Here is a 25,364-nt window from a genome sequence, read left to right as displayed (position 1 = left end):
CCTAAATAATGAATCTTTAAGTTAAAAAAAAAAGAAGAAGGACAATGAGTACCACTGTGTAGTGGGCTGTGAACTTTTTATATATTTTTGTGTTGAGGCATTATAAGCATATACTGCTTTTGTAGTAAAAGTAAATTTTAAAAAGTATAGTCATGTAAAAATTCTGTAATAAGTTATGTAATTTAAGTTTACATTATTTTTATATTATTTTTAAAGTCTATTGTAAGAAAATACACACGTATGTTCAGATAGTACAATAAAAAATTTTGAAGCCGCCTCCTTTGGAGTTATTCTTTGAGTCCTTGTTATACTTCAGACGAAGAGCATATAAACCTACTCCAAAAAAAGCCAGCAGTAAAGGCCCTAGTGCCTAAGAATTCTAATTACTCCAGGAAATTACTCTAATTACTCTAGCAACTCCAGGAAAAAGGGAGATGACTTCATGAGCAACTTTAGACCTCTGCACAGATCCATCTTGATGAATCTCAAGATTATTACAAGAATTTAACAGATCTTCACAGAACTACATGGGTCAGAACTACTGTCTCAAAATAACTACGGCTGGAGTTCCTGTCATAGCTCAGTGGTTAATGAATCTGACTAGGAACCATGAAGTTGCGGGTTCTATCTCTGGCCTTGCTCAGTGGGTGAAGGATCTGGCATAGCCGTGAGCTGTGGTGTAGGTCGCAGACGTAGCTCAGATCTTGTGCTGCCGTGGCTCTGGCATAGGCTGGCAGCTACAGTTCTGATTAGACCCCTAGCCTGGGAACCTCCATATGTCGCAGGTGTAGCTCTAGAAAAGGCAAACAAACAAATAAACCAAAACCAACCCCCCCCCAAAAAAAAACTATGGCTTATATGTATCTCATTGATACCTCATCACAGTAAGGCAATATTCTCATTTGGATATTGATTACCTTAAACTATATATTTAAATTTCTCTGAATAAGCCAGGAATACTGATTCTTTTAGTAAGACCAAAACTTTTCATTTTATTTTAGGTTGTACTTACATGTGATCTGTTGATACTTGGTTGAGGCTATGGACAAGCTGTGAAACCAAATTATCATCCCTACAGGCCAAAAGGCAGTTCACCTCTTCTGCTATTCGTGCATTAAAGAGAAGGCTCTTTGTAGTTGTAGCAGGTAAAGGGGATGGAAGAGGCAGCTGGTTCAGGACTATGTGGAATAAAATCAGATTATTAGAAATTGAGTGACAGCAAGAAATCTCTTTAGTACTGAAATATACTTAGGATTAAAAATAAGTTGATATTTATATCAATGTGACAAATTATTAAAAGACATTCTGCCTCTCCAACAAACCTCAACTCTGCAAAACTCCCAAAATGTCATTTAGATCAAAATAGCCTATACTATTCTCTAAGAATAAATTTCAGTTCCATTTTATTTGTGCTGACTCCTCGTGTCTTAAATATTTATTAATTTAGTAAATGAATAGCCAAAGGTAGAGCTAAAAGTTAATAAGAATTGAAAATATATTAATTACTTGTGTTTATAACCTTATCAGAATCAATATACTCTGACATAAATTAACCAAGTAACGATATCTGACTCTTTACCAGATAGATAAGTAATGTGCTTTATAAAAACTTAAGTAAATACAAAAATAAACAGCTAACTTTAGCAGGAGAATAACATCTATAGGATTCTAAAGGCAGAAAAACATCTTAGGGAATTTTGCTTTAAGTTATAGTCTCTCTCCATTCTATTCTAACAGCAAACAAATGTAAATGTTTTACAGTAGTTTAAAATTCAGCTATTTGATGTCTCTTCACATAAATGAAATCTGTCCATTTGTCTAAACTAAAAGTTAAGAAAGTTAACTAAAATGTCTTTGTTTTTGGCTTAATTATTATGTATACAGAATAACCATCATGTTGCTCAGCCATAATGGATAATAATAGGTTTTTACTAATAAAACACAGGAAACAAATTATTACTTTAATAAGTAGGGTTTGGGCAGACAAAATTTTTAAATGAGGTACAGCTGAGACAATGGGAAGACCAAAAAAAAGGAATTCTTGGTGGTATATCTGACTCTGCACTCCTACATACTATACGAATTTATGCCTTACCTGTAACAAAGTGATAAGCAAAAGCCAATGTCTGTTTTAAAAGCTTTCTTACAAGCTTACCAGCTACTTTACTTTTGTTATTTCAGATTTTATAAACTAACCCTGCTAGTTTCCTAACCACAAAGCTGTATGCTATTATCTATTTTCTCCCCACTTAAACCAGCTGGAAAATAACAACAGAAAAACGTATTTGGGGGAACATGAATAAAAACATTTCTTGAGGTTATTTTCTCATAGTTTCTTTAATAAAGCCTTGTATCTTATATAATGCTTGCTATACTTAGAAGAGTCCTCACCGTCTTCCTTTCCTTTCTACATCTCTTTTTTCTCTTTATATATTCAGATAGCACAGGGACTAACACTGTGAGTAGCTTTCTGCACTATTACCCAGGGACTAAGAATTAGAGTTGCTTACCAAAGGAATGAGTCCCTCAAATATTGTGCTACACTAAGTAAATCTCAAGAGAATAACAATGTTCTTTAAACTTAACTGTGAGAGTAAAATAGGCCTGCCATCTATGACAAACTCCAAAAGATTACTAAACATGACATCCAAAATAAACATCACTAAGAAATCAGATGAAGTTGGGCTATAAAATTCTTCTTTGAAGGGCAGTTTCAGTTACTGTTTCCATAAACGCTTTTTAAAAGATCTGTGACAGTTCCTATATGCAAACCCATGGTTCTTCACTTTAATTTTTCTTAATGCTTTGTTTCACCTTCTTTGATCCTTAGTTTTGCATTTATCCATTTATCATGTAAGATCTTTAAACAAACATACAGGACTACTTCTTAATGGGTCCTTTGGATGAAACAGAAATTGTGGTCTTATCTATTACTAGCTGACTAAACTTAATTTTGTTACTTTCACATTTATGCCAATAAATCAAAGAAAATGTTTGTCATTCAAAATCTAAAATATTTTGTTATTTATGAAACAACTACTCTCTCACTTTAAAAATCAATGTCACAGAGTAGAATGTAAATTAGATAAATTAACTAAACTTACGGTCTGTGAGACTAGCAATCCCCGCAAGAGTAGTGATGGGGACATGGGGCATATCCCCATTCATCCTGAAATTCTGGAATGGTGTTGTCTATGAAAGTACTTAGTTCAGGTGCCAGCTGTCATTACTTCCCATTTCCCAAACACTGCAACAAAAACCAGAAAATTATTTATAGAAATATATCAAAAAGTATTGGTGAAATGCTTAAAATTTTTCTACTTTTGTTTGTTCAACCTACATAGCAATAGCCATTATGCATAAACTATTTACCATATGTTACACATTGCAAAGTTCTTTGCATACAATAACTCATTTAGTCCTCACAACAACCAAGTAAGGTAGGTACTATTATTTTCTGCATTTTATTGATGAGAAAATTAATTTACAGGAAGTTTAAAGTAAGCTGTGGACCAGAATTTAGAACCCAAGCAAGCTGGCTCAAGAGTCTGTGTACCTTGTAGGCTATATTACTACATAGGGATACTCAGTTTTGACAAGCACTATGTTCTTTTCCACATCATAAAAAGCATCAGAATTTAGCTTCAACTTGCCTTTTTAGTAAGTAATGTGCACATTAACAAAAGTGTCTTTATTAAATAGCTTTATAATCTAAACAGCAAAGAGAAATCTGCTCTGTATCAATTATCTAAGACATAGGGCTGAAACAGAAAACTGAATTGTAATTTCTAAAGAGTTTTAAATGTTTCTTTTTTTTTTTTGAGTTATATATGCTAGTCAGGAATTTTTAAGAGAACCTCCAGGTTTTCTAAATTATAAACGTCAAAGCAGTGTAATGACCTGACACTACTAACTTCCCTTACTCATACATCTTAATGCAACTTTGCAAAGTTTTTCCTCTAAACAAGAAGACATATATAGATAGTTAACAATTTTCTTTTCCACAATGAAATACCAGCATTTTTTGCAACATGGATGGACCTAGAAACTATCATGCTAAGTGAAGTCAGCCATACAATGAGACACCAACATGCTTTCACCAACATGTGGAATCTGAAAAAAGGACAGACTGAACTTCTTTGCAGAACAGATGCTGACTCACAGACATTGAAAAACTTATGGTCTCCGGAGGAGACAATTTGGAGGGTGGGGGGATGTGCTTGGGCTGTGGGATGGAAATCCTGTGAAATCAGATTGTTACGATCATTATACAACTACAGAGGTGATAAATTCATTTGAGTAATTAAAAAAAGAATTTTCTTTTTCTTCACTTTTATTATAAATATGAGACATACTGACAAAACATATATGTATGGTTTAATACTTATAAAGCAAGCATCCATCGAACCACAATCAGGAAGGCTAGCAGTCTATCTAGCACCTGATAGAGATAACTGTCATGTGTTTTTTTTGTTTGTTTTTGTTTTTTGTTTTTTGGCTGCACCTGCTGTATATGGAAATTCCCAGCCAGGGATGTTATCTGAGCCACATCTGCAACGTATGCCACAGCTATGGCAATGCTGGATCCTTAACCCACAGCGCCGGGCCATGGATCGAACTGGAGAGCCACAGAAATGAGCCAGATCATTAACCCACTGTGCTAGAGCTTGAACTCCCAACTACCCTCTTTTTTTTTAATGGCCTCACCTGCAGCATATGGAAGTTCCCAGACTAGGGGTGAAACTGGAGCTGCAGCTACAGCCCTATGCCACAGCTTGTGGCAATGCAGGATCCTCAACCCACTGAGCAAGGCCAGTGATCATACCTTAGAGAAAGAGCATCAGGTTCTTAATCCACTAAGCCACAACAGGAACTTCCTATCCTGTCTTTTCAGTAATCATTTCTTTTTCCCTTTTTCCTTTAATGACCTTCATATGTAAATTCTTTTCTAATAGCTGGCCAAGGAAAAAAATAGTGTTCCTTTGATGAATGACTGACATAATACTTATTAGTAGAAGCCCACTGTAGGGAAATGGCACAGGAAATAGTACTGGAAAGATATGATTACTACTGGCTATCCTGTATTTTTCCTTTTGCTATTGACTTTACACTTGAAGTAATTAATTTGATTATTTAATAATCAATCACTAAAGAAGTTTAAAGATTCACTGTATATTCAGCAGTTGCATCAAGCACTTAAAAAATTGGTTAGAATTTAAAAATTGATAGAGGTCACCAAAACGGAATGAAATTTTTCTAAAATGGGCAAAAGACCTCAATAGACATTTCTCCAAAGAAGATATACAGATTGTCAACAAGCACATGAAAAATGCTCAACATCACTGATTATTAGAGAAATGCAAATCAAAACTACTATGAGGGAGTTTCCGTCGTGGCGCAGTGGTTAATGAATCTGACTAGGAACCATAAGGTTGAGGGTTTGATCCCTGGCCTTGCTCAGTGGGTTAAGGATCCAGCGTTGCTGTGAGCTGTGGTGTAGGTCAAAGAGGCGGTTCGGATCCTGAGTTACCATGGCTCTGGCATAGGCCGGCGTCTACATCTCTGATTTGACCCCTAGCCTGGGAACCTCTATATGCCGCAGGGAAAGGCCCTAGAAAAGGAAAAAAGACAAACAAAACACCCCCCCCCAAAAAAAAAACTACTCTGAGGTTATCACCTCACACCAGTCAGAATGGCCATCATTAATAAGTCCACAAATAACAAATGCTGGAGAAGGTGTGGAGAAAAGGGGACCTTTCCTGCACTGTTGGTGGGAAGGTGAATTGGTACAACCACTATGGAGGTACCTTAGAAAAACTACCATATGACTCAGCAATCCCACTCTTGGGCACATACCCGGACAAAACTTTCCCTGAAAAAGACACATGCACCCACATGTTCACAGCAGCACTATTCACAATAGCCAAGACATGGAAACAACCTAAATGTCCCCTCGACAGTGATTGGATTAAGAAGATGTGGTATATGGAGTTCCCGTTGTGGCGCAGTGGTTAACGAATCCGACTAGGAACCATGAGGTTGCGGGTTTGGTCCCTGCCCTTGCTCAGTGGGTTAATGATCCAGCGTTGCCGTGAGCTGTGGTGTAGGTTGCAGACAAGGCTCGGATCCCGAGTTGCTGTGGCTCTGGTGTAGGCCGGTGGCTACAGCTCCAATTGGACCCCTAGCCTGGGAACCTCCATATGCCGCAGGAGCGGCCCAAGAAATAGCAAAAAGACAAAAAAAAAAAAAAAAAAAAAAAGATGTGGTGTATATATACACAATGGAATACTACTCAGCCATAAAAAAAACAACAAAATAATGCCATTTGCAGTAACACGGACGGAACTAGAGACTCTCATACTAAGTGAAGTTAAGTCAAAGAGAAAGACAAATACCATATGATATCACCTATATCTGGAATCTAATATATGGCACAAATGAACTTTTCCACAGAAAAGAAAATCATGGACATGGAGAACAGACTTGTGGTTGCCAAGGGGGAGGGTGAGGAGGAGGAAGTGGGAGGGACTGGGAATTTGGGTTTAACAGATGCAAACTATTGCCTTTGGAATGGATAAGCAATGAGATCCTGCTGTATAGCACTGGAAACTATATCTAGTCACTTACAATGGAGCATGATAATGTGAGAAAAAAGAATGTATATACATGTATGTGTGACTGGGTCACCTCGCTGTACAGTAGACAATTGTTAGAACACTGTAATCCAGCTATAATAGACAAAATAAAAATCATTATAAAATAAAAGGTGAATGAAGTTTTTCTAAATTTAGGTTAATAATAAAGTTCCAATTTATGCTTAGTAATCAATGAGGAAAAAAATTCTTGAATGCAAATTGTGTATAGGACAGCACAAAATCTCCTGTTATTCATATATGATTCACTGTTGTACATATAAAATGACGTATTCAAGCAGATTAAGTAACAAGTGACTGTGTTTAGTTATTTAATTCAGAGGTTAGGAACCCATAAAGAACAACATGCTAGGGGATTCTACTGTGGGCTGTTTGACTTTATTCTATTTTCTTAAATCTCAGGTGAGTAACACATAAAATAAACTCAAATCTAGCCTAAAAACGATTTACATAATTAGTTACCATATATGAATTCAAAGATTAATAAATCAAACCATAATATTTTTCTTAGTTGACATAAAAAGGTATTATGTCACTCTGATTTTGACTCAAAACTGGGAGTAAGAAGGGAGGAAGGCGAAGCAACAATTCTTGTTTGGTGCTTCAACTATGGATTAAGCAGATGATTACTGACAAATACATTTACTGCTTAACTATGACAATTTTATGGAAGACTCTGAAGAACAGAAGACTTGTAGAAATGGTCTTATTTTAGCTAAGGTCATAGATTTTGATGAATATGAGTAATCTATAGAAATGCTGCTGCCTTATGCTACAAGGTGACCAGAGTCAATCAAGAAACAACATTCATAGAACTCTAAAGGTGAATATACCCACTCTTAATTAATTAATTAGATACAGCATTTCTAACTCTGGGTTGGGTAATGTTTGGTTCCCCTGGCTCTGTGAAAGTACACTGTCTTTGATGAAAGTGCTGCAACTGAAAGGGAAAGTCATTAACTCTGGGGAAGAATGTGTCCAGAATGAAATGATAACCAAACGGGAAAGGTTATAACAAGTGCTTTAGAACTGTCACTTAAGGCAGTGCTTTATTTATAATCTGTGAATGGTGACTGATTAGTGGATTGTAAACTAAATTTAGAGGGTTAAGATCAGTATTGAGAGGGATGGAGGGAAAAGAAATATAAGGCTACATTGCACATTATTTTATGAGTCTAGATAACATGTCTAAATGTGGGTCACCAAATGAAAGCAGTTTGAAAGCTGCTGATTTAAAGGAATGGAAGAGTAAAGAAAGGAGCCCAAAGTAAAGTAAGGAATAAAAAAAAAGTAAAGAGTAAAGAAAGTAGTGGTGCCGAGAATGAAATAAGATAAGGCCCGCAAATTACCTGACATACTACTTCACACACAGTAAATGATTCAGAAAGTGAAGTGTGATTGCTGACTGGAAAAACACTTCAGAGGAAAAGGGGAGGAAAGGCGCCTTTTCAATACAAGTAATCCCTACTTCTGAAATGCCTATTATAAATTATTATTTGAAATTCCAGTATATATTTTAACCCAGAATTACAAATATGTATAACAGCCCTAGGCATGCTCATCTACAATTACTTTAAATGATAAGGTCGTTGAAATAAATAATGGCAATAAAAAGTAGAACAAATCTAACTGTTGTAATACTAAGAACTAAATTGAACACTAAAAATTAAATCATGAGTAACATAATTACAGAATGGCTTGAGGGTTAATTAAAATAATGGTTAATCAGCAAAAGATATTATGTTAAATTCCCATTTCAGCCCATTATGAGTCTAAAGGAAACTTCTAAACACTTGCTAAGGTTTTTTAAAGACCCTAGTTCTTCACTCATTTAATTTCATTTCAAAATTTATGATTTCTTCATGTAAATGACTGAAATGCAAATAAAAAGGTATTGGGTAAAAGTTAAAAAATAAAAGGTAATCTCATAATCTGGTGGTAGATAAACTTTCCTGGAAAGCCACTTTGTAGCCTACAGACAAAAAAAAAAAAAAAAAAAAAAGGTATAATCTTGTCTCAACAATTTCACCCCTCTGCAGTGAAAAACTGGTAGAAAAAACTAACAATTACTGAGTACCTACTACACAATAAAAAATGGTAATAAACACTTTAAATGTATTCTCATTCAATTCTTTTGTAAAATTGAGGAACTGATATTCCAGTTTAATGAGGAAACTTGTCACATTACCTCAGGAATCTTTCATAAATGCAGATGTCTCATTCTTTTTCCAATATTATTTTATAGCTTGAGTAAAATATCAAATTTAAATGAAAACTATTCAGTAAACTATACCATTTTAAATAAAAAATAAAGCGACCAGCTTTATAAATCAGAACTTACAATTTATAACCACATCTACTTTGTACTTGTTTCACATTTCTATAGTACTTCGAGCACTCTTTATTCCTGGTCTGGTGTATAGGGCTGTAAGCAAAACTCATTTAGAAGAAAATCAGCTTTTAATAAAAGAGTATAATGAATAAGTTAACAGCCTCAGACTTTTTATGTTAAGCTCATAACTTCTCAAACCTGGTAATATAGTAATAACATTTTAATAAATAAATCTTGTCAAGCACAAACCTCTTAGTTTCTCCATTTCTGAGCATATCAATGAGAAAAATGTAGGCTAAGTGCAGGATATCAATTTGGTAATTTTACCGTAACAACCATTCAGCCTGCCTTAAATAATAACTGAAATTCCTTTAAATTCTACTTTGTATTGTTCTCCACACATCTTATTTTTGGACATAACTAAAGCATTTTCCTTTTACCTGATAGTTAAAATAGTTTTAAAATGTCGTACTAGGTTAGATGAATAGTTCATCCAACCTCATATAGGTACTCTTGAGTTATAAATGGTACCCAAAAGAACATACTATGTTTCTAATTTAGCCCCTCATGATGGATGCATCCAAAATATTTGTGTTACTGTGTCAGACACTACACTAGCTAGGCGCAATGGTTAACAAGATGGAAATAGTCTCTACCCTTCAATATTTGAGTTTGGCCATCGGAATGTTGTAAAGGAAGTATATCTTCTAGGAGGAGGAAAGGGAAAAAAAAAATCACTGAGTTAAAACCTCAAGCATTTGCAACAACATAGATGGATCTTGAAGGCATTGTGCTAAACGAAATAAATCAGACAGAAAAGACAAATACTTCTGATCTCACTTATATGTGGAGTCTAAATACATACACACACACAAACACAAAACACAATTCATAGAAAAAGACATCAAAGTTATGGTTACCGGATGTGGGGGGGTGGTTGTGGGGGAGTGGTAGGACTGGAGGAAGGTGGTCAAAAGTTCAAACTTCCAGTTGTAAGTAAGATGTAATGTAGAACATAATGACTATAGCTAACACTGCAGTGCAATATATAGAAAAGTTGTTAAGAGAGCAAATCTTGTAGTTCCAGTTGTGACTCAGCAGGTTAGGAACTAGACTACTATCTGTGAGGATGCCGGATTGATCCCTGGCCTCACTCAGTGGGTTAAGGATCCGGCATTGCTGCAAGCTGTGGCATAGGTTGCACATGTACCTAGGATCCAGCGTTGCCATGGCTGTGGCACAGGCCAGCAGCTGCAGCTCTGATTCGACCCCTACCTCGGCAACTTCCACATGCTATGGGTCATGCCATAAGAAGAAAAAAAAAAAATCCCGAGAGTTCTCATCACAAAGAGGAAAAAAATTTTTTTTTTATTGTTTTCTTTTTATTGTATCTATACAAGAAGACAGATGTGAGCTGAACCTACTATGGAGGTCATTTCACAATATATCTAAATCAAACCATCATGCTGTTTGCTTTAAACTTACAGTAATAAATCTCAACAAAACACACATAATGATATATCTCAATAAAACTGGAAGAAAAAAGAAACTGGAACCAATTTTACTGTGACTATATTTTAATCCCTTCATGATGTGCAGCAAAAATTATTTAAAAAACAATTGGGAGTTCTCTTGTGGTGCAGTGGGTTAAGGATTCTGCATTGTCACTGCAGTGGCTCAGGTCACTGATGTGGCTTAGGTTCAATCCCTGGTCCAGGAACTTGCACCTGCAACACCAAAAAACAAACAAAAAGCAAAACAAAAACCCCCCACAATGGCAAAGATTATTAAAATTAATGAAGAGATATACATGATATATTGCTAACTGAAAATAATGTCAATGTATACAGTTCAAGCCCATTTTTGCTTAAAGCACATTTTTATACAAACGATAATAATTTAGGCATGAAAAAAATTTCTTATAAAAATATATTCTTAAACCATTAACAATGGTTAGAGAGTGGGACGTATTCTAGAATTTGGGGGAATTCTTATTTTTGTAGTATTTATATCTATATTGCTTGGATTTAAAAAACCATGAGACTATTATTTACAAATCAAAAAAGAATGATATAAAGTATATATTAAAATGAAAAACATCAAATGAGTCTTCTAATAGGTGCTACTATATGTGCATAGATTTCTCCAGGATATTTAAACAATTACCTGTGAAACTTATATTAAGAATTTTTTACAAATGCGAAAATAAAAACAAAGGCCTAAATATTTTGCCTATGGCTACACAGACAGCACACAGCAGAGCTGGGTTTTTGAACTTAAGATGTTTCTAACCAAATCTTACATTCTCATGCATATCTGAAGCACATAAAACTGAAAAACATCTACATTACTATGACAGAGAGACGAGCCAATAAAAGGTAAAGGAAATGTTCCTCAGAGAAGATAAATGTTCAGAATCTCACAACTTGTAATTGACCTAGTCGAGATTACAAATGTTTGGATTTCTAGTTCAGTATTCTTTACACTATGTTGTCTTACATGATTATAGTATTATTTTGAATAAACCAACATTTTGTATGTGTAGAATATCTATTAGGTAAGTAGCATTTTTCTTCTTTGGTAATGTTAATTCCTCCCTCCTTCCTTTCCTTCTTCTTTTTTGGGTGAGGAGGGAGATTAAAACAAATATATTTTTATGGTCTCAGATTATACAATATTTACCAGAATAAGCTGTCTCAAATTCTTTTGGGAAATAGGTGGAATATACATCCTAAGTAACTAGGTAAGTAAACAAATGAATCTATGTTGTACTATTTACTATTTTAAATAGCTAACAGTAACTCCCTGGAGTGGCACCTCTCTAGCAGAGTCCTTCTACTTTATCAAGCTATCTCCAGATTCCTTTTTGCTGCCTCCTTTTCACATTAAAGATACCTCTAAAAGATCTTCAAAGCCTAGCTCAAAAACAAACAGTTCCCAATCAGCTGTACTGTGAAAATTCTCACTACTTTAAAACACTTCTGCTTCTCTCTAGTTCTAAATTATTTCCATTAAATAAGAAAAACGCAAAATAAAAGAAAGTTCTCTAAAGCTCTCTTTGAACGCATTTTGCTTTTGAAATCTTGAACTCTCTTCATCAACCATGCTGGATACCAATAATGTGCATTCCAATAATATCTTAACATCTCTAATATGTAATAGGAGAACACAGCTACATTATTGAGTACTATTATAAAGAGAAAAAGAAGTCACTAAGAAATAAATCTGGTTGAAATTTATGATGTCTCAAAAGCAGTTTATAGAATATGTATAAGTTCACTGAGACATAAAACAATTAGTAAAATTTTATCTCTCCAAACAGTCTTATTCCTTGTTCTTACCAATTTATTTCACTTTTTTTTTGGACCCAGGTGCTGCATATCCTTAATTCACTGAGCGAGGCCAGGGTTAGAACCCACATCCTCATGGATACTAGTCAGGTTTGTTACCTCTGAGCAACAATGGGAACTCCCATTTTTCACATATATTTTTATTGGAAAGTCTGTATTACTTTCAAAGGTCCCACATGATTACGACAGCTAAATTGACTTACAGATGTTGCAGAGTGGTTACATGATGTATAATTAGCTCTTTGGATTCCTAGTACACCTCCCCACACACAAAAAACTTACTGCTCACCTTCTTTTCCACTGCAAAAGAAAGCTTACCTCAAATTCCTAATAAACTTTAAGACTGATTCTTATATCACAAGACTATTTTCTATGCAATGATATGAGAAATACAAAATCAAACAATGGTCACTTTATGTCTTTCTAAATAAGGCTGAGGTCCTAAAGAACTGTAACATTTAGATGTAGGCCTCAAACACACAATGATACACAATTAATTTAACATAAAATATGAGAGAAAATGCTTTTATGTGAAATTACTGAACAAACCACAAGAGGGCATACTTTCAATTACTGTAAAACATTTCAATTTCTGTTTGTTTGTTTGTTTTTTTAACTAGGCCATTGAAGATTGGCCAGATATTTCTGAATTCATTATTCAACACCATTAGAAAGCAACAGATTCTGAAGTTTTTAATTCTTTTTGTTTAAATATATACAAGAAAAATTTTTGGATGCAAATAAAAGTCTGAATACATTGACTTCTACATTAATATTAAATGAGAAGAGTATGTAATAGCCCTTTTTTTTTTTTTTTTTTTTGTCTTTTTGCCTTTTCTAGGGCCGCTTCTGTGGCATATAGAGGTTCCCAGGCTAGGGGTCGAATCAGAGCTGTAGCCACTGGCCTAAGCCAGAGCCACAGCAACGTGGGATCCGAGCCGCGTCTGCGACCTACACCACAGCTCACTGCAACGCCAGATCCTTAACCCACTGAGCAAGGCCAGGGATTGAACTCGCAACCTCATGGTTCCTAGTCAGATTCGTTAACCACTGCACCATGACGGGAACTCCAAGAGTATGTAATAGTCTCATCAGCCATCTTGGTCCTGTAAGCTCTTTGGAATTTCACTGCCCTAAGAATCTTCAAAAAACTCTGGCTACTTTGTTTTGTTGTTGTTGTTGTTGCATTGCCACAATGTTTAGTGATCATCCCATCATTCTCATATTGATACAAAAGAAAAGAAAAAAATTTCCTTGTAATGAAAACTCTTCAGATCCACTCTCTTAACTTTCACATATAACATACAACATGTTAATGATACTTATCATGTTGCACATTATATCCTTAGTACTTACTTACTTAACTTGTAACTGGAAGTCTGTACCTTTTGACTGCAGTCATCCAATTCCCCACCCCCTATCCCCAGCCTCTGATAACCAAAAATCTCATCTCTTTTTCTAGGAGTTTGTTTAACCAAAGCACTATGTTAGGTCTTGGTGCACAACATAATAATTTGATATTTCTATATGTTTCACAATGATCATCCTAAGTCTAGTTACCATCTGTCATGCAAAGATATTACATAATTATTGACCCTGTTCCCCACACTGTACATTTCACACCTGTGATTCACCTATTTGGTAACAGTAAGTTTGCATTTCTTTAATCTTCTTCACTTATTTCACCCATCCCTCTACCTCTCTCCCCTCTTCCAACTACTTGTTTGTTTTCTGCATGCTTGGCTCTGTTTCCTCTTTTTTTTTCTTTTTTTTTTTGGTTTGTTTGTTCGTGTGTGTGTGTGTGTGTGTGTGTGTGTGTGTGTTTTAGATTCTACACACAAGCGAAATCATACAGTATTTATCTTTCTCTGACTTATTTCACTAAGCATAATACCCTCTAGGTCCATCCACATCACAAATGACAATTCATTCTTTTACTTTTTTAGCGGCCACACCTGCTGCATATGGAGGTTTCCAGACTAGGGGTCGAATTGTGTGTGCCAGCCTACACAACAGCCACAGCAATATCAGACTTGAGCCACATCCTTGACCTATGGCAAAGTTTGCAGCAATGCTAGATCTTTAACCCATTGAGCATGGCCAGGGATCGAACTGGTATCCTTATAGATACTAGTTGGGTTCTCAACCTGCTGTGCCACAACGGGAAAGAATTCATTCTTTTTTATGGCTGATATCTTATGTATACACATACATATATATTACATACATATGTGTTACACAGACATATAGTATAATATCCAGTATAACATCCTATATAACTTATAGGGGAAAAAGAAATCTGAAAAAGAATACATACATACATGCATAAATGAATCACTTTACTGTATACCTGAAACTAATACAACATTGTAAAAATCAACTATACTTCAATTTTAAAAAAAGAAACAAAAGAAAAAAAAATAAAGCCAAAGGGGGGAAAAAAAAAAGGACAAGGAGCTCCCATTGTGGCTCAGTAGGTTAAGGACCCAATTTTGTCTCTGTGAGGATGTGGATTCAATCTTGGCCCTGCTCAGTGAGTTAAGGATCCGGCATTGCTGTAGCTGTGGCGTAGGCCTGCAACTGCAGCTCCAATTTGACCCCTGACCTAGGAACTTTCATATGCCACAAGCACAGATGTAAAACGGAAGAAAAAAATATATGTCACTGAGAGATCCTATCAGCCAAGAAAGTGGTTAGGCAATGACATCACCAATACCACCTTCACTTCCACTGTCATCATTATCACACCAATACCATCAAATATTTAAGACTGTTTACTTGGCTGGAATATGCAACATATCCCAGAGGATGTAATCAATTTTGAATGGTTCCCATAAATTCAAAGTTGTTCGTATGACATCTCTCATTTTGGAACATACGAAATCAGTAATTTCTAAATATGACTTATTTAAAAAGAATAAAAATTAAAAAGAAATACCATGTTTAATTTTAAGCACAGAAACATCAAATCTGTGGAACTTGAAAAGCAGCTTCTCTGCACTATTTTATTGAACAACTCTTTCTTTCTAATTATAGAAGTAAGAGGAAAAATCCTAAACTAATACAGAAAAGCAAAGTGTTTTGGGTATTTATAAAGCCTGATTAAACTTGCCTATCTGTTAAAGTTGTTTCAGAATGTACTATATCTGACCCAGTCTACATTAAGTGTGTGCTCAAAAGAAATTTACATTATTTTTAAAATTTTCTTAAATTGATACTCAATACAGCTAAAGTAGGGACAATATGCTTCTGCCTGGAATATACCTTTTCAAATATTGTATTGTATAATTTATATGTGGAATCTGAAAACTAAAACAAACTAATGAATATAATAAAAAAGAAAGAGACTCATGGATATAGAAAACAAACTAGTGGTTAGCAGTGGGGAAAGGGAGGAGAGAGGGCAAGATAGGGGCAACAGATTAAGAGGTGCAAACTATTATGTATAAATTAAATTAGCTATGAGGATATAAACACAGGGAGTATAGTCAATATTTTATAATAACTATAAATGGAGCACAACCTTTAAAAATTATGAATCACTATGCTGTACACCTCTAACATACAATATGTATACCAACCTACTTCAATTAAAAATAATCAATAAAATGGGCTACCAAAAAATAAAAAGAAATATATGAGGAGTTTTCTTGTGGTGCAGTGGGTTAAGGATCCAGCATTCTTAATGCAGTGGCTTAGGTTGCTGCTATGGTGCAGGTGTGATCCCTGGTCAAGGAATTTCCACATGCTGCAGGCACAGCTGAAAGTAATAAATAAATAAACAAAATGTATGAGAGCTGCAGGCTTGTCCAAAAAAAAAAAAAGAGAGAGAGAGAGAGAGAGAATATATATAATACATCTTCTTTATCTACTCATCTATTGATGGGCACTTAGGTTGCTTCCATACCTTGGCTATTGAAGTGGAATTACTAGATTGTATGGTACTTCTATTTTTAATTTTTTGAGGAAACTCCATACTGTTTTCCATAGTGACTATACCAATTTATATGCCCAACAACAGTGCATGAGAATTCCCTCATTTGTTGACTTTTTGATAATAGCCATTTTGACAGGTGTAAAGCAGTATCTCAATGTGGTTTTGATCTGTATTTTCCTGATGATCAGTGATGTTAAACATCTTTTCACATGCCTTTTGGCCAATTATATGTCTTCTTTGAGGAAATGCCTATCCAGGTCCTCTGTCTGGCTATTCTGATCTTCATTATGTGATATAGTTCCTAGGAACAATGTGTTATTTAAGACAACTCAGCAGGACAAAGGAAATATGTTTTAGGTACTTTAGAGAATTCTTCCAACTTGACAGCTTAAGATCATTAAAGTACTTAAAAGAGCAATTAAGAAAGTGTATACATAGAAGTATGTTAAAAAAAAATCATGATTGCTCACGTATAATGTGCATTAATGATTGCTCTTCTGCCCTAACCCATTCAAAGATGTCATTTCCAGCAACTCCCTTCTCTTTTGCATCATTAATTTTTCCTCTCATTGGATCATTCCAATCAGCATATAAACATCTAAATATTGATAACTCCTACTCCCTCAAAGAGGAAAAAAAAAACACAAAAACACCTTGACTCCTATATCCCCTCAAATAATTGCTTAATTTTCTGCTTCCTTTCAAGGCAAAATGCCCTGTTATCTATATTCGTCTCCAATTCTTCTCTTACTTTTTCTTGAAACCACACTATATGTGTTTTTATTGTCATCATTCCACCAGAATTTTTGCCATGGTTAGTAATGGCGTGCGACTACATTGTTAGGTGCAATGGAAAAACCTCAGATCACATCTGAATCGACCTAGCATTCAACAGAGTTGATCACTCTCTTATGTTCAAACAGAATTATCTGGGGTTTTTTGGCTATGCCCACAGCAGGAGGAAGTTCCAGTGCCAGGAATCAAACCTACACCAGAGCAGTGACCAGAGTAATAATAGTGACAATGCTGGATCCTTAACTCACGAGGCCTCCAGGAAACGCCCAACAATTCTTTGTTTTCCATAACGTAGTCTTCTGGTTTTTCCTCAACATGGCGCAGGCCACTGAATCCTATTCTGATTCCTTCCCATTCTCTTGTCCTATACCTCTGCTATTGATCTTATGATTTTAAAACAGCACCTGTATTCTGATGACTCTAAAGTTTATATCTCCTACTTTGATTTCTCCCCTGTACATTACACGCACATATCCAACTACATATTCAACATCTTTGATGTGCAGTAAGTACAGGTCTAGAGTAGAGATTGGCAATCTTACTACTGACCTCTGAGAACATGATTTATATATTTATTTTAAAAGTTCTTTGTTAGATACTATTTGCAAATATTTTACCTTTTTTTTTAGGGCTGTACCTGCTGCATATGTAAGTTCCCAGGCTAGGGGTTGAATTGGGGCTGTAGCTGCTAGCCTACACCACAGCCAAAGCCACGCAGGATCCTTAACCCACTGAGTGAGGCCAGGGGTCGAACCAGTGTCCTCTTGGATATTAGGTTTGTTACTGCTGAGCCACTACAGGAACTCCTATCCTTGTCTTTGGCTTGCCTCTTCATTCTCTTAATATCTTTGAAATTTTGATGAGGTCTAATTTATTCATATGTTCTTTTATGGTGGTAGTGGTGGGGTTTAACTACAAAGCAGCAAGTAGAAACTTTCTGATGTCATGAAAATTTTCTATATCATGAAGGGATATTAGTTATGTGAGTATATCCAAGATTTCTTTTTCAATATGTAAAAATATTACCAAACTCCAAAATACTGCAAAAGTAATAGCAACCTAGCAGTAGAGAACGAGTGTAAATATAGATAAAATTAAAATGACAACATGTTTATTATTGAAGGTGGGTGATGGATACTGGGTATTCATTATATTCTTCTCTTTACCTTGAATGTATTTAAAATTTTCCATAATAAACAGTATTTTTTTAAATTAAGGGCATTTTTAAATTGGGTACAAAACATCACTGTCTCAGATGAAGATTAATTAAGGCCTTCTCTTTATCAGACCTATTACTGCTAAACAATGTGCTACAAAGTGAAATGTGCCCCCCCACCCCCCCATTCATATGCTGAACCCTAATCCCTAATGAGATGGGATTTGGAGGAGGGGCCCTTTGAAGGTGATTATGTTGTGAGGGTGGAATTCCCACGAATGGAACTGAGGTCCTCATAAAAGACACTTTAGAGAACTCCTTTGTCCCTTCCATGACCTGAGGACCCAGCAGTAAATTGGTCTACGAAACATGAGGTGGGTTCTTACAACACTGGATCTGCTGGGACCTTGACCTTGGACTTCCCAGACTCCAGAACTGTAAGAATAAATCTCTCTTGTTTATAAGCCACCCCATCTATGTTATTCTGTTATAACGGTCTGAATGGATGAAGACACCATTTTCCCCTCAAGCTCTATTTCTGTAACTGGTATTAAAAACAACAACAACAACAACAACAAAAAAGCAAAACAATTCAAGAGAACCAAGTACAATATGAAATAATATAACTAATGAATGTGAAAAAAAAAAGACATTAGGATAACTTTTCAGGGAAGATAACCTCTTAAAAAGTCTATTAAAATTTGGGAGTAACATATACACACTACTACATATAGAACAGGTAAACAACAAGAACCTACCATATAACACGGGGAACTATACTCAATATTTTGTAATAACAAATGGGACATGAGGGAGTTCCTGTCGTGGCTCAGTGGTTAACGAATCCAACTAGGAACCATAAAGTTGTGGGTTTGATCCCTGGCCTTGCTCAGTGGGTTATGGATATGGCGTTGCCGTGAGCTGGGGTGTAGGTTGCAGACTTGGCTCGGATCCCACGTTGCTGTGGTTCTGGCGTAGGCCGGTGGCTACAGCTCGGATTAGACCCCTAGTCTGGGAACCCCCATATGGCGCAGAAGCGGCCCAAGAAACGGCATAAAGACAAAAGAAAAAAAAAAGATAAGAATCTGAAAAAGAATGTATGTCCATATAACTGAATCACTGCTATACACCTGAAACTAACATAACAATATAAATCAACCATACTTCAATTTAAAAAAAAAAAAAAGTCAATTAAAGCCAATAACAAACAACTCCTTACTAAGGAACTACATTTCAAAATTATTTTAAATAGTTCGATTTATAGGAAAAGAAGTAATAAATAGAGAAAAGCGATTTCTGATTCACATTATCTACAGTAACCTTTTATATAATTTTTACTAGGTCCCTCCCACTATGCCATTTTATAGGACATAAGCATATAAATTCAGAATGTGTGCTTTCCTAAATTAATAAGCTCATGTTCAATGAACTACTCACAAAATGCAGCTTTTCATAACATCAAATGCCATATCCTTTCTGTATATTAAATGAAAAAGATTTTTTAGTCATTTAAATTTAGTCATTATCAGTCAATCTTTCACTAGAAAAAGTAAGTTTTTAAATTTTAAGTGCAGTTTCTGATTTATATGATGATGAGTTACACAAAAGTAAACTTTCCATGAAAGATTATTAAGAAGAAAGTAAAACAGCAAATGTATCCTGAGGTAGAAGGTTAATGGAAATATAGAACCAAGTGACTAAGTGTTACAGAGCATTTTTACTGTTCTTTAAGAAATCTAGGTAAAATGGGGGAGGGGATAATGCAGAAAGAAGGGACGTAAAATGATAGGTTTCTCAAATAATGTTTTAACACAAGTCACTATTTCACATAAACACAAAAGCAAACTAGACCTAAAAAAGGAAATAAAACACCTTTAATCTCAATCAGAATATTAAATCACCTAAACTTGAAGTAGTTTATCTTCTCTTTACCAGTACCCAATAATATTAAGTATGCTTAATACCTCCCAAACCCACAGTTAATATCCTCAAAGAGCTAGAGACTCCAGTAGGAGTGATACGAACAATCACCATGTAATATATAATTACATATTGTCATAAATTCTGTAACAATAATAATGGATGACACTTAGCATCTTATATATGCTTGGAATCATTCTAAGGAATTTATATATTTAATTCCATATTAACTTATATTTAGTTCATTCATTTATATCTTCTAATTCAGATAATCCTTACTCTATTAAATAGGCACTATTAATATCTTCATTTAAGATAATAAAACCTGAGACATAAAAAGGTAAGTAATTTGCCCAGATCTGATTCCAGAGTCCCTGCTCTTAACACTCTAGAGTACTTGCTCTTTTTTAAATGAAAAGAATTGGGCATTTTGAAAGAAAAGACTGTGACCAACTTTATATTGGGGGTGGACAATAACAATGCCTCATTAAGAAAGTTTCATGAATAAGAGTTAGATAGGCAAAAGGAGAAGAAAGGAGGACAGAGTGGGGGGGCGTGTGTGAGAGGGTGGGTGAATATCATGTTCAAATCCCTACAGAAGGACAGAGCCTAGCACAAAAGGAAAAGATTATGTGGCTGGTACATAATGATGGACTCATGCAAGATTAGGGAGAAAAGATATATACATTAGATCATCCCCTAGCCTGATAGGCCAGGTCAAGGGGCTTTCGATTTTGATTCCTGCCACTAAAGAAAAAAGAAAAAAGTGATCTATTGGCCATTTACACACACATCTTAGTTACTGAACATGGCAACTGTAATTGCTTCATCTTTGAATTCACTTCTCCCTTTTCACACAGTTTCCACATACTCCTTAAAGAAACTACACCGTTTTCATGCAAAAACCTGCTCATCAATGTTCATATCAACTTTATCTGTAATAGCCAAAAAACTCTGGAAATAACCCAAATGTTCCTTCAATGCACAAATGGTTAAACAAACTGTGGTAAATCTATACCATGGAATACCACTCAGTAGTAAAAATAAACCAACTATTCACACATACAACAACTTGGCTGGATTGCAAGGAAATTATACTGAGTGAAAAATGCCAATCTCCAGACTATATACTGTATGATACATTTATGGGACATTCTTGATATACCAACATTATAGAGATGAAGGGCAGATCAGTGGTTGCCAGAGAAGCTGCAGTTGGGGAGTACAGGTGTGTGGCTATGAAATGATAGTACAAGAAGTGGTACTTGTGATGAAATAGTTCTGTATATTGAGTACGGTAGAGGGTACATATAATGATAAATAAAACGTTACAGTAACACACACACAGAGTGCATGCACAGCTGGCTAAATCTGAATAAACTCCTGAATTATACAAATGCCAATGGTTTTGAAACTGTAGTAGAGTTATGTACAATGTTACTATTGGGGGAGGCCAGATTAATAAGGGTACACATGCTATCCCCATACTTTTTTTTTTTGCAACTTCCTATGAATCTACAATTATTTCAAAATAAAATATGGTTATCAAAGGGGAAATGTTGCGTGGAGGGATAAATCAGGAGGTTGAGATTAACATATACACACTACTACATATAAAAGATAAGTAACAAGGCCCTACTGTATAGCATAGGAAATCTACTCAATACTGTGTAATAACCTATAAAGGAAAAGAATCTGAAAAGGAACACATAAATGTTATGTATAACTGATTCACTTTGTTGTACACATGAAACTAACACAACATTGTAAGTCAACTACATTCTAATAATTTAAAAAAAATCATTTAAAAAGCAATTATTGTCTGTGTGTTCCATACATTACCTAGTTCATTCACTTTACAGGCTTTTATTATTGCACAATGTTCATACTAGCTGATTTAGAAACTTTACAAAGCATTTATAGGCAGAAAGTTTGGTTTTTTTTTCTCCTTTTTTTTTTTTTTTTTTTTTGTCTTTTTGCTATTTCTTTGGGCCGCTTCCACAGCATATGGAGGTTCCCAGGCTAGGGGTCGAATCGGAGCCGAAGCCTCCGGCCTACGCCAGAGCCACAGCAACCCGGGATCTGAGCCACGTCTGCAACCTACACCACAGCTCACAGCAACGCCGGATCGTGAACCCACTGAGCAAGGGCAGGGACCGAACCCGCAACCTCAGGGTTCCTAGTCGGATTCGTTAACCACTGCGCCACGATGGGAACTCCAGAAAGTTTGTTTCTTAAATTTTTATTTTTAAAAAATTTTTAAAGTTTTTCTGAAAGTTTTTAATTTTCTAAGTTGTTTTAGGTTGAAGAGATAATTTTTATATAATTTCAAACTTAGAAAAAAGTTTCAAAGTTAACACAAAATTGCTATATAAGTACAAGAAACTGCCACAATTTTTACCCAGATTCAGCAACTGCTTACATTTTGCCCCATTTGCTTTAACATTTATTCACAATCCATCCCTCCTCCCGGCCCTACTGTGTGTACCTGTACGTGTGTGTGTGTGTGTGTGTGTGTGTGTGTGTACACACACCCCCTGAACTATTTGAAAGCAAGGTGGAGTATCATACAGCCCATTCTTCTAAATACTTATTTCCTAAGAACATTTTCTTAGATTAACAGGACAGTGAACAAAATCAGGAAATTTAACATCTATAAAATGGTATCTAATTCAAGATGATGATATCATCTATCTAAATCGTCTCCAAAACAGTCTTTTTTTAAAAAACTGTTTTCCCCCCTCATTTCAGGAACCAACCCAGATCACATATCGGATTTATTTATTTAGCCACACCCACGACAAGGATTGAAATCCTAGGCAAAGCTGGCTGTGACCTATGCCACAGCTAAATCTTTTAATGCACTGCGCCAGGCTGGGGATCAAACCCATGCCTCCGCAGCGACCAGAGCCACTGCAATAGGATTCTTAACCCACTGCATCACAGCAGGAATACCACATAGAGCATTTAGTGTCATGAGGTTTTGGTTCTTCTTGAACCTTGACTATGTCCTTGGACTTCCTTTGAATTTATTGACCTGTTTTGTACAATCCTCTGATTTGGGTTTATCTGATGTTATGATTAGATTCAGGTGATGTGTTTTTGTTAAGTATATCAAAGAGGTCCTGAGTGCATTATATCAGGAAACATCTGATATCAATTTTTTGCTAATTTGGTGATATTAACTTTGATCACTTAAGGTGGTGTGGGCCATGTTCTCCACTATAAAGTTATATTTGTAAGCTAGTTAATAAGTAATTTGTGGAGAGAGACTATGTGAATGTCTGACTCCCACTGAATATTTTTACTTCTAATTTTTTGAATGACTTTTATCTTTTCCATTATAGTTGGTTTACTACTTCTAATTTAACAATTTTTTCTTTTTTCTGGTCACACCTGTGGCAAATGGAAGTTTGAATCCAAGCCAGAGCTGCAACCTATGCCACAGCTGCAGCAATACCAGATTCTTAACCCACTCTACCACAGCAGGAACTCCCATTAATGATTTTCTATCAATCTGTTATATTTATTTGTTGGCATGCTACCACAATGGAACAGTCCCTTCTTTTCTATTCATCCATTCATTCATTCCTATCAGGATGGACTGGGGAACTTTTTTTTAAATTTAATGGGTTATAATCAATTTTTATTCATTTATTTTAAAAAGTATTTTTTTAAATGGATGCACATGTGGCATATGAAGTTCCCATGCTAGGGGTCGAATCAGAGCTGCAGGCCTAAGCCACAGACACAGCCACACCATATTCAAGCTGCATTTTCAACCCACACTGCAGCTTATAGCAACGCTGGATCCTTAAACCCACTTGAACAAGGCCTGATCAAACCAGCATCTTTAGTGAGACAATGTTGGGTCCTTAACCCACTGAGCCATGACAGCAACTCCTATTCATTTATTTTGAAGCTCAAATTGTCCCAGATTTGGCCAGTGGCAGTCCTACCATTCTTTTAGAGATTGCCCGCTTTTTCAGTGCAATACGATGTTTCATCTTGATCTCATACTTTCTCTGTCTTAGCAGTGGAAATCAGCCTTTTCTACAGAGAGGTGCTCTGATTTTATTCAGTGAAGAATAATATTTAGATGCAGAACTAGTTGTGATCTCTGCTACTGGTATATCATTGTAAATCAAGCTGTAGTTTGAAAAGAAAATAAAGTGAAAATGAAGCAAGTATATTAGTGAAAACTAGAGACTAAAAAGAAAATAAGTATGTGAAAGCATGGGTTCCAAAGTAATATAAACATAAAAAGTTATTTATAAATTCCAGAATCACATAATTTCACAGGTGAAAAATATCTCAGGGATAATAAGTTACCTTAATAAGTTACCTTATTTAGACAAGAAAACCAAGAACTAGCTATATTAGGTACCTTGAATAAGGTCACAGAATGAATTATCAGCCAAAGTCACCAAATTCTCAATTCAATGTTCATCCAGTTCTGTTCTTATACTATTCATTCAACAAATATTTATTTAATGCCTACAATGTGCAATGCACTGCTGTGGCCAGGGATACAGCAGTGAACAAAACAGACAAGAGTCCCTGTATGCCCTCACAGAGCTTAGATCATAATAATAAAAGGTAATTTACTTCACTAGTCTTTAGGAAAATGCAAATTACAACTGTAATGAGATACATTTAAAATTAAAAAGACTATTCAACTGTTGGAATAAGAGCATGGTAAACAGAAGCTCTCACATAACGCTGGTAGAAGTATACAAAATTGGTACAACTGCTTTGGATAACTGACACTGCCTGCTAGGTGACTGCTGTAGGTCCTGCAATTTCACTCCTGGGTACATACTCAACAGAAAACTCAGTGGCTTACAACAATATGGTCTCTCAACCTCCTCCTAGAACCAGTGGGCCAGGATGTTCATGTTGGTCTTTAGAGATGGCAGGGGCACAAAAAGTGCAAACCCAATCCTATGTATGTTTTTCAAGCTTTTGGTCATGTCACACATACTAATTCTAATGGTCAGAACATGTCCTGTGACCAAATACAAAGTTAAGGGGATTCTCTGCCTCTGTAAGAGCGGAAGCAACTACACAGTCACTTGGGAAAGGGCTTTGGTGTAGGGAAGGGTGAAGAACTGGGGCTATTAATGCAATCTATCACACCTACCCAATCCAAGATTCTTCAGTAATGGAAGCTGATAGTTTAACAAGCTCCCCAGGTGATTCTGATGCATGCTAAAGTCTG

General features: G+C 35.6%; 1 protein-coding gene across 8 annotated transcripts in view; it reads right to left on the bottom strand.

Moving 5' to 3' along the window:
- Positions 1–25,364, bottom strand: part of NIPBL (NIPBL cohesin loading factor) — a 212,276-nt gene that overhangs the window by 115,068 nt on the left and 71,844 nt on the right. For all 8 annotated transcript variants that reach the window (XM_085002054.1, XM_021076590.2, XM_085002053.1 and 5 more), the window contains 2 exons: positions 3,105–3,247; positions 1,013–1,178 (listed from right to left, as the gene is read on the bottom strand). In XM_085002054.1, coding sequence (XP_084858180.1) covers positions 1,013–1,178; positions 3,105–3,168 — 230 coding nt within the window. In that variant the 5' untranslated portion in view covers positions 3,169–3,247. The remainder of the gene's footprint in view (positions 1–1,012; positions 1,179–3,104; positions 3,248–25,364) is intronic.

The sequence above is a fragment of the Sus scrofa genome, chromosome 16 (assembly GCF_054392235.1).
Source record: "Sus scrofa isolate SSC_HxYL_T2T_F1_AM1 chromosome 16, Sscrofa_HxYL_maternal_Yorkshire_Landrace_v2.0, whole genome shotgun sequence".
In the NCBI taxonomy this organism is placed as follows: domain Eukaryota; kingdom Metazoa; phylum Chordata; class Mammalia; order Artiodactyla; family Suidae; genus Sus; species Sus scrofa.
The sequence above is the reverse complement of the archived record's forward strand: the minus strand, read 5'-3'. Positions and strand labels throughout refer to the sequence as shown.